Source organism: Oncorhynchus tshawytscha, linkage group LG20 (assembly GCF_018296145.1).
Source record: "Oncorhynchus tshawytscha isolate Ot180627B linkage group LG20, Otsh_v2.0, whole genome shotgun sequence".
Classification (NCBI taxonomy): Eukaryota; Metazoa; Chordata; class Actinopteri; order Salmoniformes; family Salmonidae; genus Oncorhynchus; species Oncorhynchus tshawytscha.
In genome coordinates this window covers 4,029,146-4,046,621 of record NC_056448.1, presented here as the reverse complement: position 1 = coordinate 4,046,621, position 17,476 = coordinate 4,029,146, and the positions used below count along the sequence as shown (strand labels likewise).

At 41.9% G+C, this 17,476-nt stretch overlaps 1 protein-coding gene across 4 annotated transcripts in view; it reads left to right on the top strand.

Moving 5' to 3' along the window:
* Positions 1-17,476, top strand: part of LOC112260175 (spermatid perinuclear RNA binding protein) — a 145,822-nt gene that overhangs the window by 107,877 nt on the left and 20,469 nt on the right. For all 4 annotated transcript variants that reach the window (XM_024435070.2, XM_024435074.2, XM_024435073.2 and 1 more), the window contains 5 exons: positions 3,570-3,664; positions 4,233-4,328; positions 6,494-6,605; positions 8,455-8,552; positions 16,749-16,926. In XM_024435070.2, the coding sequence (XP_024290838.1) occupies positions 3,570-3,664; positions 4,233-4,328; positions 6,494-6,605; positions 8,455-8,552; positions 16,749-16,926 (579 nt within the window). The remainder of the gene's footprint in view (positions 1-3,569; positions 3,665-4,232; positions 4,329-6,493; positions 6,606-8,454; positions 8,553-16,748; positions 16,927-17,476) is intronic.

Sequence of the window (17,476 nt, the reverse complement as noted above, 5' to 3'; positions counted from 1 at the left end):
CCTCAACCCACACCGAGGGTAGAGGAGCTGGTGCAGTAGCTGTGTAGAGTGTTGGAATAGTTGAATGGCCCCATATAGCGATGCTAAACTATTGTCCTCAACCCACACCGAGGGTAGAGGAGCTGGTGCAGTAGCTGTGTAGAGTGTTGGAATAGTTGAATGGCCCCATATAGCGATGCTAAACTATTGTCCTCAACCCACACCGAGGGTAGAGGAGCTGGTGCAGTAGCTGTGTAGAGTGTTGGAATAGTTGAATGGCGGGAGAGATAACCGATACGGGATAGAAAAATAACAGGCTACTTTATTCATCCATACGAGTCGCCTTGTTTTTTCCCTGCTCCATTCTCAGTGTACTGAAGCTGGTACAGTACCTGGGGGTGCTGTATGATAAGTAGCAGGACAAATGCTGCTGATGTTATGATTAGCTTTAGGTCTGTTTTTATCTTTTCTGCACTCGTCTAGCTATGGGCCAGTTTCTCTGGGACATTGAGTACAGAGTGTGCTGTGGCTATTTCGCCTGCTCTGCTTCATGGAGGCATTGTAATAATCCACTCCAGAATCAGCTGGACACAGACACAAACACACACACACACACACACACACACACACACACACGGATTCCCATTGCTGACCTGTTGTATCAAATCAAATTGTTAGTCACAAGCGCCGAAGGCAACAGTGAAATGCTTACTTACAAGCCCCTAACCAACAATGCAGTTTAAAAAATATGAATAAGAAATAAAAGGAACAAGTCATTTAAAGAGCAGCAGTAAAATAACAATAGCGAGACCATATACAGGGGGTGCGGTGGCACCGGTTCGTCGAGGTAATTGAGGTAATATGTGCCTGTAGGTAGAGTTATTAAAGTGACTAGATAGATAATACAGTGGCTTGTGAAAGTATTCACCGCCTTGGCATTTTTCCTGTTTTGTTGCAACCTGGAATTAGAATGGATTTTTGAGGGGTTTGTATCATTTGATTTACACAATGTGCCTACCACTTTGAAGATGCAAAATATTTTGGGGGGGTGAAACAAACAAGAAATAAGACAAAAAAAATGGAAAACTTGAGCGTGCATAACTATTCATCCCCCCAAAGTCAATACTTTGTAGAGCCTCCTTTTGTAGAAATTACAGCTGCAAGTCTATTGGGGTGTCTCTATAAGCCTGGCACATCTAGCCCCTGGGATTGTTGCCCATTCTTCAAGGCAAAACTGCTACAGCTCCTTCAAGTTGGATTGGTTCCACTGGTGTACAGCAATCTTTAAGTCATACCACAGATTCTCAATTGGATTGAGTTCTGGGCTTTGACTAGGCCATTCCAAGACATTTAAATGTTTCCCCTTAAACCACATGAGTGTTGCTTCAGCAGTATGCTTAGAGTCATTGTCCTGCTGGAAGGTGAACCTCCTTCCCAGTCTCAAATCTCTTGAAGACTGAAACAGTTTCCCTCAAGAATTTCCCTGTATTTAGCACCATCCATCATTCCTTCAATTCTGACCAGTTTCCCAGTCCCTGCCGATGAAAAACATCCACACAGCATGATGCTGCCACCACCATGCTTCAATGTGGGATGGTGTTCTCGGGGTGATGAGAGGTGTTGGGTTTGCACCAGACATAGTGTTTTCCTTGATGGCCAAAAAGCTCAATTTTAGTCTCATCCAACCAGAGTTCCTTTTTCCATATGTTTGGGGAGTATCCCACATGCCTTTTGGCAAACACCAAACGTGTTTGCTTATTTCTTTCTTTAAGCAATGGGTTTTTTCTGGCCACTCTTCCGTAAAGCCCAACTCTATGGAGTGTACGGCTTAAAATGGTCCTATGGACAGATACTCCAATCTCCGCTGTGGACCTTTGCAGCTCCTTCAGGCTTATCTTTGGTCTCTTTGTTGCCTCTCTGATTAATGCCCTCCTTGCCCGGTCTGTGTGTTTTGATGGGCGGCCCTCTCTTGGCAGGTTTGTTGTGGTGCCATATTCTTTAAATTTTGTAATATTGGATTTAATGTTGCTCTGTGGGATGTTCAAAGTTTTGGATATTATTTTATAACCCAACCCTGATCTGCACTTCTCCACAACTTTGTCCCTGACCTGTTTGGAGAGCTCCTATGTCTTCATGGTGCCACTTGCTTGGTGATGCCCGTTGCTTAGTAGTGTTGCAGACTCTGGGGCCTTTCGGGGACAGGTGTAAATATGCTGAGATCATGTGACACTTAGATCACACACAGGTGGGCTTTATTTAACTAATGATGTGACTTCTGAAGGTTATTGGTTGCACCAGATCTTATTTAGGGGGTGAATACATGTGCACGCACCACTTTTGGAAACAAGTTATTTTTTTCATTTCACTTCACCAATTTAGACTATTTTCTGTATGTCCATTACATGAAATCCAAATAAAAATGTATTTAAATTACAGGTTGTAATGCAACAAAATAGGAAAAACGCCAAGGGGGATGAATACTTTGCAAGGCACTGTAACAGAGAGTAGCAGCGGTGTAAAAGAGGGGGGCAATGCAAATAGTCTGGGTAGCCATTTGATTAGATGTTCAGGAGTCTTATGGCTTGGGGGTAGAATCTGTTTAGAAGCCTCTTGGACCAAGACTTGGCGCTCCGGTACCACTTGCCGTGCTGTAGCAGAGAGAACAGTCTGTGACTCGGGTGGCTGGGGTCTTTGACAAGTTTTAGGGCCTTCCTCTGACACCGCCTGATATTGAGGTCCTGGATGGCAGGAAGCTTGGCCCCAGGGTTGTACTGGGCTGTACACACTACCCTCTGTAGTGCCTTGCGGTCGGAGGCCGGGCAGTTGCCATACCAGGCAGTGATGCAACCAGTCATGCTTGAGTGCATGGAGAGGAATGGAGTGGAATTTACTAATGTGCTCATTGTATTATATATTCTGATATATTCTGAAATAACAATGTAAGATACATATTTTTGTCTTATCACAATGTAAGATACGTGCTTTTGTCTTATCATAATAACCCTAGCTTTGCCTGGCATCCTAGACACATTTTTTCTGATCATATATATAGATGTCCAGGAAATATGGGCGTCAGGGTAAAAATGAAAATGATTGAGAATATTTATTTGACTTTGTTCTGGAAATGTGGATGGCTCTTCTAAGATACTTGAGAAGGAATGGAAGTTCTAACTATCTGAACAACTCCTTGGCCAATCGTTCGCTGTACTCCTGACAGAACTTTGCCGTGGTCAACGTGTGTGTCCCTCTGTCGCGTGTGTGTTTCCCAATTCCAAATGGACCCCTATTGCAGAGACGTAAGCGATATGCTGAAAACGTACACTTGCCTACACCTCTCCAATCCTCCGAGATCAAATGTCTTGGAGGTATGGGCTATGGTTCCATTTGAGATTAGGAATGTATGTGTCTGGGAGTGTTTGGGATCGACTATATTGCACTCTGCGACTGCAGACTGACTGTTCTACAATGAGTGGTCAGTCAAAGAGTAGTCCGTCAGTAGTGGATATACAGTCCATCTCAAACACACACTTCGGTGTGTGTGTGTGTTCTACTTTATACTATATATATATATCCCATTCTTATTTCACCAGTGGAGGGTGTTGAGCTGACAGACCCGGCAGACATGCTGGACAGGCACAGATGCCTGGTGGCCCTGGCGGCTCTGCGACATGCCAAATGGTTCCAGGTTGGCTCTCAGTTCTACTTCACCTCTCCATTGTCATTGTAGCCTTATGATCACATGAAAATTAATGAATGAATGAATCAAATCACTTATTAAAAATACAGAATTGATTTGAAACGGCAGCTATCTTCCAACTATAATTGAAAACATTCATATGATTTAAAAAAATAAAATCTAATTCTCTCATTCAAAAATGACTCATTCATCGAATCTCTCAATCATGCCCTGTGTAGTATAATAGCCTACATACAGAGAGAGAGAGATTATTGTAAGGCTACAAAAGCAATTGCTACACTTTTTGTTTCTTTTGGCTGTTTCGAAACCTGCCTGACTGTCATTTATGTCAAAGCTTCCCTCAAAATAATTGATCCTCTTTCAACCAAACCTTTATTTGCAGACTCGAACTAATATTCCTCAAGTGAATAATTCAACCCCTTTTCTAGTGACAGTCTGTAAAGCATTATTCCAAGCCAAATCAAATCTCTAGCTAAATATAAATGTGTGTCTATTGCACTCCCCTGGTAGCGTGTGTATGCTTCAGTGCTACCTTCCCTTTCTTCTCCGACTCCAGGCCAGAGTAAACGGCTTGAAGTCGTGTGTCATCATCCTCAGGATCCTGAGAGACATGTGCAATAGACGACCAGCCTGGGAGCCGCTGAAAGGATGGGTAAGTCTGTACTGTAGTTCACTCACCTAGCTTATTCCCATTGTCCTGTGAAAAGACACTGTGTTAGAAACATAATCAGCTACAGCACACTGGTATAGTTGGATACTCCACAAACAATGTAACGTGTGTCTCAGACTAAACATGTACTGGTGTCTCAGACTAAACATATATTAGTATCTCAGACTAAACATATACTGGTATCTCAGACTAAACATATGTTAGTGTCTCAGACTAAACATATACTGGTATCTCAGACTAAACATATATTAGTGTCTCAGACTAAACATATATTAGTGTCTCAGACTAAACATATATTAGTGTCTCAGACTAAACATATATTAGTGTCTCAGACTAAACATATACTGGTATCTCAGACTAAACATGTACTGGTATCTCAGACTAAACATATGTTAGTGTCTCAGATCAAATATATATTAGTGTCTCAGACTAAACATATACTGGTATCTCAGACTAAATATATATTAGTGTCTCAGATCAAACATATATTAGTGTCTCAGACTAAACATATATTAGTGTCTCAGATCAAACATATATTAGTGTCTCAGACTAAACATATGTTAGTGTCTCAGACTAAACATATATTAGTGTCTCAGATCAAACATATATTAGTGTCTCAGACTAAACATATGTTAGTGTCTCAGACTAAACATATACTGGTATCTCAGACTAAACATATGTTAGTGTCTCAGATCAAACATATATTAGTGTCTCAGACTAAACATATATTAGTGTCTCAGACTAAACATATATTAGTGTCTCAGATCAAACATATATTAGTGTCTCAGACTAAACATATATTAGTGTCTCAGACTAAACATATATTAGTGTCTCAGACTAAACATATATTAGTGTCTCAGACTAAACATATATTAGTGTCTCAGACTAAACATATGTTAGTGTCTCAGATAAAACATATACTGGTGTCTCAGACTAAACATATATTAGTGTCTCAGACTAAAACATATATTAGTGTCTCAGACTAAACATATATTAGTGTCTCAGACTAAACATATATTAGTGTCTCAGATAAAACATATACTGGTGTCTCAGACTAAACATATGTTAGTGTCTCAGATAAAACATATACTGGTGTCTCAGATCAAACATATATTAGTGTCTCAGACCAAACATATATTAGTGTCTCAGATCAAACATATATTAGTGTCTCAGATCAAACATATATTAGTGTCTCAGACTAAACATATATTAGTGTCTCAGATCAAACATATATTAGTGTCTCAGACTAAACATATACTGGTGTCTCAGACTAAACATATGTTAGTGTCTCAGATAAAACATATACTGGTGTCTCAGACTAAACATATGTTAGTGTCTCAGATAAAACATATACTGGTGTCTCAGATCAAACATATACTGGTGTCTCAGACCAAACATATACTGTTGTCTCAGACTAAACATATATTAGAATCTCAGACTGAACATATATTAGTGTCTCAGACCAAACATATACTGGTGTCTCAGACTAAAGATATATTAGCGTCTCAGACTAAACATATATTAGTGTCTCAGATCAAACATATACTGGTGTCTCAGACTAAACATATGCTGGTGTCTCAGACCAAACATATACTGGTGTTTCAGACCAAACATATACTGGTGTCTCAGACCAAACTTATACTGGTGTCTCAGACCAAACTTATACTGGTGTCTCAGACCAAACTTATACTGGTGTCTCAGACCAAACTTATACTGGTGTCTCAGACCAAACTTATACTGGTGTCTCAGACCAAACTTATACTGGTGTTTCAGACCAAACCTATACTGGTGTCTCAGACCAAACATATATAAGTGTCTCAGACCAAACATATACTGGTGTCTCAGACCAAACATATGCTGGTGTCTCAGACCAAACATATGCTGGTGTCTCAGACCAAACATATACTGGTGTTTCAGACCAAACATATATAAGTGTCTCAGACCAAACATATACTGGTGTTTCAGACCAAACATATACTGGTGTCTCAGACTAAACATATACTGGTGTCTCAGACCAAACATATACTGGTGTCTCAGACCAAACTTATACTGGTGTCTCAGACCAAACATATACTGGTTTGTGTGCCACTAACAGCTGATCTGATCTCTCTGTTCTTGCTTTATCTTGATCTTGGTATCTCCCCCAGCCCCTGGAGCTAATCTGTGAGAAGGCCATAGCCACGTGTAACCGGCCGCTTGGTGCAGGGGAGGCCCTCCGTCGGGTCATGGAGTGTCTCGCCTCAGGAATCCTCCTTCCAGGTACAGTACCTACAGTGCATTCGCAAAGTATTCAGACCCCTGGACTTTTTCCACATTTTGTTATGTTACAGCCTTATTCTAAAATTGATTACATTTTTTCCCCCCCTGTCAATCTACACACAATACCCCAGAATGACAACGCGAAAACAGTTTTTCAGAAATGTTGTCAAATGTATTAAAAATAAAGAACAGAAATACCTTACTTACATAAGTATTCAGACCTTTCGCTATGAGACTCGAAATTGAGCTCAGGTTCATCCTGTTTCCATTGATCATCCTTGAGATGTTTCTACAACTTGGAGTCCACCTGTGGTATATCAAATTAACTGGACATGATTTGAAAAAAAGCACACACCTGTCTCTATAAGGTCCCACAGTTGACAGCTCATGTCAGAGCAAAAACCATGAGGTTGACATGAGGTCGAAGGAATTGACCGTAGCGCTCCGAGACAGAATAGTGTCTAGGCACAAAAATTTCTGCAGCATTGAAGGTCCCCAAGAACACAGTGGCCTCCATCATTCTTAAATGGAAGAAGCTTGGAACCACAAAGACTCTTCCTAGAGTTGGCCGCCGGCCAAACTGAACAATCGGGGGAGAAGAGCCTTAGTCAAGGAGGTGACCAAGACCCCAATGGTCACTCTGAAAGAGCTCCAGAGTTCCTGTGTGGAGATGGGAGGAACCTTCCAGAAGGACCACAATCTCTGGAGCAGTCCACGAATCAGGCCTTTAAGATTCACTGGTCTGATGAAACCAAGATGGAACTCTTTGGCCTGAATGCCAAGCTTTGAGGGAAAGATGAACGTAGCAAAGTACAGAGAGATCCTGATGAAATCTGCTCCAGAGCGCTCAAGACCTCAGACTGGGGCAAAGGTTCACCTTACAACAAACAAGACAACGACCCTAGGCACACAGCCAAGACAACGCAGGAGTGGCTTCGGGACAAGTCTCTGAATGTCCTTGAGTGGCCCAGCCAGAGCCCGGACTTGAACCCGATCGAACATCTCTGGAGAGACCTGAAAATATCTGTGCAGCAGCGCTCCCCATCCAACCTGACAGAGCTTGATCTGCAGAGGCGAATGGGAGAAACTCCCCAAATACAGGTGTGTCAAGCAAGAAGACTTGAGGCTGTAATCGCTACCAAAGTTGCTTCAACAAAGTACTGAGTGAACTTATGGGATATTTCCGTTTTTATTTTTAATACATTTGCAAGAATTTGGAAAAAAATGGTTTTGCTATGTCATTATGGGGTATTGTGTGTTGATTTAATCCATTTTAGAAAAAGGCCGTAACAAAATGTGGAATAAGTCAAGGGGTCGGAATACTTTCCAAATGCACTGTACCTGTCTTTCTTTGTCTCTGTCTCTCTCTCACTCTCTGTTTATCTTTCTCTCTTGCTCTGTCTCTCTCTCTTTCTGCCTTACACTTTCCCTGTTACAAGCTGACATGGGAAAAAACAATCCTGTTGTTACTTTCAAATAATCAGGTTCTGATGATTTCATAAAGTCATAACTCATTAGCATCGACTGATGTAGTAATCAGAGGCTCATTTAGTTAACCCTGGGGGCACAGGACACGACTGCTCATCTGACTGATGATGTAATAAGGAGTAGGTGGTGTGTTTGCCTCACTGATGTTCCGCGCTCGACAAAGTCGTTTTTGAAGGCACGAGAAGTGATTGAAGGATACTATATCTATATTAATATCGTTATGAAAGACCAGCATGTGAATAATATTGGTGTCACACTGGACAGCTATCTCTTACAAAAGAGATTATATCTCAGTGAGAGTAACCTGTATGAATAAAGGTTGAATGAAATGAAGATTTCCTCGTCTACTTATGACCCCCAGGAGGACCAGGGTTACACGACCCGTGCGAGAAGGAGCTGACCAACACCCTAACGGCCATGACAGACGAGGAGGCAGAGGCCATCACATACAGCGCACAGGTAAAACCTCACCTCACACCTGTGGAACGGAAGTGGTTCTGTGAGCCTTCCCTTAGCTCCCCATGCTAATGCCTAGGCTCTTTGGCTCCATGGGGTAGCCATGTCTTGTGGCTTGCGTGCGATTCAGGTTTGAACCCAGAAATTGGTATTGTCAGATAGCAGTCCTGGGAAAAGTTCCCTCAACAAAAAAAATTCAGCACTGAGCAAATTTCAGGTCTGCTCAGCGCAAACTTGAACATTGTGAAAATCCTGTGCAACATCCAGTGCATGTTTAATTTGAATACTGAGGCTGTACTCGTTTCAGACAGTGGTCACGTAGGCTACTGTGGCTATTTAATCATAATTTTGCTCTACCGGAGTGGTCTACCATCAGAAACAATAGAGAAATAACATAACATTTTAACATGGAAATAGTTGTTTTATCATTCAGCCTACAGTAGCAGCCAATGTGTGGTGTTCAATGCAGTCCTAAATTACACATGCAGGGCTTGACATGAACCTGTTTGTCCTTCAGACAAGGAGGTGACTGAAAATGTTGTTGTTGATTGATGCAAAAAAAGCTATTTTTCCCCTCTCACTTCTCAAAGATGTGTAGAAATGTACACGTTTTGTGCTCTTGTAGGAAAGCAATCACTCCCCCATTGCTGACTACAAATGATCTATAACTGGGCTAATAACTCACTAACTAGCAAAGGATATGAACAAATGTGCACACGTGGCTACATGCAGTTCTCGCTTTAATCTCAAAACATCTACTGACAACAGCTCATGCTGTAAACACAATCCAGTTCAAAGTGAATAGCACAGATCCATATATGGTTTGTAAATGTTTAGTCTGTTAAATGTGATTTTTAGATTTTACTTCGCTACTTCAGTCATCTCTTTGACCTCTTTCTCCATGCCGCTTTCCACACAGACCTAGCGCCGCCTCCTGTCACTCAAGGAGCACATTCGTTGTTCCTTGACCCCGAGACACCTGCGTTCAGTCAGCATTCAGCGCATGCAACAATGTTGATGACAACTATACGCTTTTCAATTTGCTTCTCAATATAAATCCACTAGCATTCTATAATTACACTAGTAGTTTGTGTTTCTTACATCTGCAAACAGCTACTTTTTTCTTAGCAAGTTGGGCCTACATCTTGTTAGCCGCTAATTGTTAATGCTAATCGCTAGCTACAGAGGCTAATAAATGTACTGAGGTAGAGCTATACAGCTGGATATTACCAGTGATTGTGTAGACCTAAATCAGCATGCTGTTTGTGTAACAGTATTTTCTAAATCAAAGAGGACTACACAAAGCAAGCATATGGCTGCGTTTCAAACTCAAAGTAGATAGCCCCCTCTGCCCTAAACCCTCAGCCCTTGAATTATGTTTTACATTGCCACCTCCTAATGTACCTTAAATGTCACTTGCCCAAGCGAGGGAGAGTGATGATCGGAGAGGCAACGTCCTTGGAGGAAATCTTGAAGTTGAGCTTAAAAACAACCAATCTAAAGCTATTAATGTAACGTTACCTAGTAAGCTAACGTATATAGCTAGCACTCCTGTCAGGTAGCTAGCTACAATTACCCATAGCTGGCTAGCTAGTTTTATGGTTTGGTCATTTGTTCCAAGAAATTTCAGAATTGCAAAAATATGTTTATGAATCTAGCAACGTCCTCACTACGAGACTAAGCCAATTTGCCAACGCTATAATCAATGTATATAAAACCATTTTTGCAAAATATGAAGCCTTTTTTTATTAAATTTGACACTTCTCAGCAACCAGAGTTTGACATGTGACTACAGTTTGCATTGAATTCTGGGTCATATCAACCCCACAAGTGACCAAAGTTCACTCGCTCCCTGGAGCTAAATCGTGGGCAGAGGGGGCAACGTTAGTAAATTGGACCTCCACTTAAGATGGCAATCAAACTGCATCCGGTTTCGATGGGGATTCCCCCGAGGGAAAGTGGCTAGGGCAACAGCTGAGGGGGTAAAAATAACATGTTTGGACTGCAGTCTATGTCAGCTACATGAAGTAGCTAAGAGAAAACATTCAATGTAGCCAAAGATTATAGGGTCCACTTGTCAACAATTTGGTTCCTACCCTGTCACAATAACTCCTCCCTGGCATTTTCATTTGTTGTCATGTCATGTCAACACTGTATTGTAACTATAGAATTAAATTAATCATTCCATTTCCATGATTCCAACAGTTCCCCCAAGTGTTTTTCTCTAAATCACAAGTCAAATCGCAATTGCAACATTTGGTTAAAAATAAGGCCTAGATTGTTTGCCCATATCGTGGAGCCCTATGTGGCCTGTCAGACAGGGGAAACCCTCTTTAAAATGCTCTTCTTTGGGCTCTGAGCCGTGTGGAGAGGGGGATAGAACTACACTGTTATATACCACACACACACACACACACCTCATCATTCCAACACCTTGGGCCCCACCGAAGAGCTGCACCTTGATGATGAGCATGGGAAACCACTGCCATGGCGACCCATGAATCCTGCCTCAGTACCCCTGGGACGGGTGTGTGTGTGTGTGTGTTTGTGTGTTGAAATGTTTGACTGTTTGAGTACTGACGTATGTTTTTTTCTTGAGTATTGAGTACAAAAAAATATACTGAACAAAAATAGAAATGCAAACGCATTAAGAAGGAAATAAATTCCACAAATGTACTTTCAACAAGGCACACGTGTTAATTGAAATGCATTCCAGGTGACAACCTCATGAAGCTGGTTGAGAGAATGCCTAGAGTGTGCAAAGCTGTCATCAAGGCAAAGGCTGGCTACTTTGAAGAATCTCAAATCTATTTTGATTCAACACCTTTTTGTTGTTGCTTACTACATGATTCCATATGTTTTATTTCACAGTTTTGATGTCTTCAAGGCAAAGGGTGGCTACTTTGTTTAACACTTTTTTGGTTCCTACATGATTCCATATGTTATTTTATAGTTTTAATGTCTTCACTATTATTCTACAATGTGGAAAATAGTAAAAAATTAAGAAAACGCTTGAATGAATATGTGTGTCCAAACTTTTGACTGGTACTGTATATACATTTGTGTATATATATATACTTTTTTTTAATGGCCTTCACTGGGAAAATACATTTGTGCATTTATCTATAGGCCTATGTCAACAGATCGCAGTAATGCCTCATTTATTACTATCATCACAGATAACAAATCCTCATTTCTAAAGTGCCTTCGGAAAGTATTCAGACCCCTTGACTTTATCCCACAAATGTTACATTACATCCCTATTCTAAAATGGATTAAATAAAAACAATTCCTCAGCAATCTGCACACAATACCCCATAATGACAAAGTGAAAACAGGTTTTTAGAATAAAAAAACCTGAAATACACTACCGTTCAAAAGTTTGGGGTCACTTAGAAATGTCCTTGTTCTCCATTAAAACATACATGAAATAAGATGCAAAATGAATAGGAAATATAGTCAAGACGTTGACAAGGTTATAAATAATTACTTTTAATTGAAATAATAATTGTGTCCTTCAAACTTTGCTTTCGTCAAAGAATCTTCAATTTGCAGCAATTACAGCCTTGCAGACCTTTGGTGCTCTCTAGTTGTCAATTTGTTGAGGTAATCTGAAGAGATTTCACCCCATGCTTCCTGAAGCACCTTCCACAAGTTGTTTTGGCTTGATGGGCACTTCTTACGTACCATACGGTCAAGCTGCTCCCACAACAGCTCAATAGGGTTGAGATCCGGTGACTGTGCTGGCCACTCCCTTATAGACAGAATACCAGCTGACTGCTTCTTCCCTAAATAGTTATTGCATAGTTTGGAGCTGTGCTTTGGGTCATTGTCCTGTTGTAGTAGGAAATTGGCTCCAATTAAGCGCCGTCCACAGGGTATGGCATTGCGTTGCAAAATGGAGTGATAGCCTTCCTTCTTCAAGATCCCTTTTACCCTGTACAAATCTCCCACTTTACCACCACCAAAGCACCCCCAGACCATCACGTTAACTCCACTATGCTTGACAGATGGCGTCAAGCACTCCTCCCATCATCGTTTCACGAATGTTCTTCATGATCCGAACACCTCAAACTTAGATTCATCTGTCCATAACACTTTTTCCCAATCTTCCTCTGTCCAGTGTCTGTGTTATTTTGCCCATCTTAATATTTTATTTTTATTGTCCAGTCTGAGATGTTTTTTTCCTTGCAACTCTGCCTAGAAGGCCAGCATCCCGGAGGAGCCTCTTCACTGTTGACGTTGAGACTGGTGTTTTGCGGGTACTATTTAATGAAGCTGCCAGTTGAGGACTTGTGAGGCGTCTGTTTCTCAAACTAGACACTAATGTACTTGTCCTCTTGCTCAGTTGTGCACCGGAGCCTCCCACTCCTCTTTCTATTCTGGTTAGGGCCAGTTTGCTCTGTTCTGTGAAGGGAGTAGTACACAGCGTTGTATGAGATCTTCAATGTCTTGGCAATTTCTTGCATGCATCGCATGCACGTGACCAGTAGGGCCTGACCTATAGAACATCATAATCACATCAATAAATTGATTATAACAAAGTTTCTTGGCAATTTCTCGCATGGAATAGCCTTCATTTCTCGGAACAAGAATAGACTGACGACTTTCAGAGCCTGCAATCGAACCCACAAATGCTGATGCTCCAGATACTCAACTAGTCTAAAGAAGGCCAATTTTATTGCTTCTTTAATCAGAACAACAGTTTTCAGCTGTGCTAACATAATTGCAAAATGATTTTCTAATGATCAATTAGCCTTTTAAAATTATAAACTTGGACGTGCCATTGGATAAACACAACGTGCCATTGGAACACAGGAGTGATGGTTGCTGTTAATGGGCCTATGTAGATATTCCATTAAAAATCTGCCGTTTCCAGCTACAATAGTCATTTACAACATTAACAATGTCTACACTGTATTTCTGATCAATTTTATGTTATTTTAATGGACCAAAAAAAAGGCTTTTCTTTCAATAACAAGTACATTTATAAGTGACCCCAAACTTTTGAACGGCAGTGTACCTTATTTACATAATTATTCAGGCCCTTTGCTGTGAGACTCGAAATTGAGCTCAGGTGCAATGATCATCCCTGAGATGTTTCTACAACTTGATTGTAATTTCAATTGATTGGACATGATTTGGAAAGGCACACACCTGTCTATATAAGGTCCCGCAGTTGACAGTGCACGAGGTCGAAGGAATCCGTAGAGCTCCGAGACAGGATTGTGTGCCGAGCGTCACGTCTGGAGGAAACCAGGCACCATCCCTACAGTGAAGCATGGTGGTGGCAAATTCATACAACCAGTAAGCCTAGGCTACATCAAAACAACTTTAAAAATGAGGCTGATGCAACAAATCAAAATGTTGATAGTATTATTTCATTCACATTATAAGTGCAGCAATGTGCTTCAATAGGCCAGTTGAGAAATACAAATGGGAGGTATTTTTAAATCGTGGCCTTTAAAACCGTTTAACACACAATTGCGTTTTGTTGCACATCTCTCACACTGTCTGACTGATTTTCTGCTGAAACTCTGTGTCTGTTTGCTTTGTGATAAGGTAAATAACAACTAATGAAAATACACGCACCAATTCAATTCCACACAATTAGGCCTATGCAAATGAACCAAATGAACCAAAAGACTGATAAATATGACCAGTCAAATGTATTTGCATGTACTAGTATTTCCGTCAATGAATTGGCAAAAAAGCATTATTTTGCAATGGAATTAAAAAAAAATGTTTTAAAGAGAATTGGCTGGCGGCAATTTTATTCATCAGCGTAAAAAAAAAATGTATCGGTAAAAAAAACAGCTATTACCTGCTAACAGAAACCCTGGTGTGTGTGTGTGTGTGTGTGTGTGTGTGTGTGTGTGTGCTCCACTAAGCCGGGTTAGGAATAGAGCGGGAGTGAGCTGCATGTCTGAGTGGATCGTCCCTCTCCTTTGTAGGAAGGTGAAACAGCAATGGAATGTCAATGTGGCTAATTGTATTGTAGTAGATACATGGCTAGATAGGAGAGCGATAGAGAGAGGCTCTGGGAATGACATGAAGCAACGCTGCATATGAATATCTGAGCCTTTCCTGAGCGCCTCTGATATATTTGCATTCGGAAATTGACTGTGGAGTTTCAAGTGTTATTGTCACATGCAAGTACAGTGAAATGCCTTTCTTGCCAGCTCTTTCCCAAATATGCAGTAATCAATATCAGTAGTACTATATAACAAAAGTAAAGTAGAACAAAAACACACAAGCAATATAAAGAAGAAGAACACAAGGAAGGAAGAAAGCTATATACAAGGGTCAGTTCCAGGGCCAGTGCCAATACCATATTTACAGCCCTCAGGGGTGCGTGCTTAGTCCCCTCCTGTACTTCCTGTTCACCCACGACTGCATGGCCACGCACGACTCCAACACTATCATTAAGTTCGCTGACGACACAACGGTGGTAGGCCTGATCACAGACAACGATGAGACGGCCTATAGGGAGGAGGACAACAACCTCTCCCACAACGCGATCAAGATAAAGGAGCTGATCGTGAACTACAGGAAAAGGAGAGCCGAACAGGCTCCCATTCACATCAACGGGGCTGTAGTGGAGTGGGTCGAGAGTTTCAAGTTCCTTGGTGTCCACATCCCCAACAAACTATCATGGTCCAAACACACACAGACAGTTGTGAAGAGGGCACGACAACGCCTCAGGAGACTAAAAAGATTTGGCATGGGCCTCCAGATTCTCAAAAAGTTCTACAGCTGCACCATCGAGAGCATCCTGACCGGTTATATATGGCAACTGCTCGGCATCTGACCGTAAAGCGCTACAAAGGGTAGTGTGTACGGCCTAGTACATCACTGGGGCCAAGCATACTGCCATCCAGGACATATATACTAGGCGGTGTCAGAGGAAGGCCCTAAAAATTGTCAAAAGACTCCAGTCACCCAAGTCATAGACTGTTCTCTCTGCTACTACGTGGAAAGCGGTACCGGAGTGCCAAGTCTAAGTCCAAACTGCTCCTTAACAGCTTCTACCCCTACCCCGACTATTAGCATTGACACCCACCCCCCTTTCTTTTACACTGCTGCTACTCACTGTTTATTATCTATGCATAGTCACTTTATCCCTACCTACATGTACAAATTACCCCAACTTACCTGTATCCCTCCACATTGACTCGGTACCGGTACCCCCTGTATATATCCTCGTTATTGTTATTTTCTTAAAACGGCATTGTTGGTTAAGGGCTTGTAAGTAAGCATTTCACAGTAAGGTCTACATCTGTTTTATTTGGCGCATGTGACAAATACCATTTGATTTGATTTTGATTACAGTGTGCAAGGATACTGGAGTGGTAGGGCTCACACTGTGTGTGTGTGTGTGTGTGTGTGTGCGTGCGTGCGTGCGTGCGGAAATATTTTAACGTAGGAAAGCCAGTGCTGCTTCTCCTTTAATTTCTCTCAGTAAGGGATAGTTGGTGCCAGCCTGCCAATCACAATACTGGCCTATCCCTCTCCACACATAGTCATACTGTACATAGTGATCCATGATGGCCCAGTGCCTTTTCTATGCCACTCAGCTTAGCCAAAGAAAAGTGCAGCTCCAATCATCCGCTTGTATTGTTTACCTGGGATTAGTACTGGAGCCACTGTTGCTAAGCAACGTCTGTGACTCTTGGGTGAGTGTGATGGAAGTTGTTGCTGAATAGGCTCTTGTACATAAAAACAAACAAGTAAAACCAGTTGATTTCTGTAAATGGGATCAATGAACCACGGAGATCAGATCTGTTTGTTTTGTTAGTTGATTCTGTTTCCTGTTTTTCTCCTCTCTTTGTTAATCTTTGGACTGTAGGCTTAGACAGATGAGCCGAGACAAGGCTCAAACCCTCATCGCCAGGGGGAATGTGTGATCCGGAGTCAGCGGCACTGACCCCTAGACCTGCCTCCGTCATACCCGTCTGTGTATCTGTCACTTTCTTTCCTCACCTGTCCGTGTGCTTTGTTTGTTGTCACTTTCTGTTTCTCATCTGTCCTGTCTGTCCCTTTCCGTCCACACCTGTCTGTCTTTCTGTCTCTTCCTCTCCTCTTCCTCTCCGCTGTCTGCCGTGCCTTTGTTTCTTTCTCTCCTCTTCCTCTCCGCTGTCTGCTGTGCCTCGGTTTCTTTCTCTCCTCACCTGTCTGCTGTGTGTCTCTCTGTTCCAGCACGCTCTGAGACTGATGGCGTTCGGTCACATCTACAAGGTGCTGGAGATGGACCCTCTCCCCTCCCAGAAGTACCCCTGGTCAGACAGGGAGGGCTCAGGGCTGAAGAGGCCCTACGAGGACGGGCCCACGGACGACAAAGACCTCATCAAGAAGATGAAGAGGAACCTGAGGAAAGGTCAGCCCCGCCTCCCTGACACCTAACCTCTGACCCTGCTCTGTTATGTGACCTGTGAGAAGTTCCCTCCCTGGGTCATGTGATCAGATGAAAAGTCATTAAAAGTAATAAGTAATACACTTAATTGCCCACGGAAATATGACTTGGACATATAGGGCCAGTAGTTTCTCTAGTTTGTTACTTGTAACATAGCTAGGGTTTTTTGTTTTTACTGGTCAGCTCACTTGGTCAGCAGGAACCGTCTGGCCCTTTATAAGTCAAGACTACCAAAGCTTCATGGGCCTGATGATAACAGCTGTCTAAACTTTCAGACACATTCTCCCATAGATTGAGGAAATGCTTGTGTCCTGGAGAGAATGAGGCACTCATTTCCTTCTGTTCTAAACCAACACCACTGGACTGCAGGTGTTTTCTCTCTCTCTCTCTCTATAAAAGACATGACACCTACATCAAACCCTCCTTTCCTAGCCTGATCCAGGATCTGTTTGTCCTGTAAAGCCAACTCCTATGGTCATTGTCATTACCAAACATTTCCAGAGGTGTTGGCTAC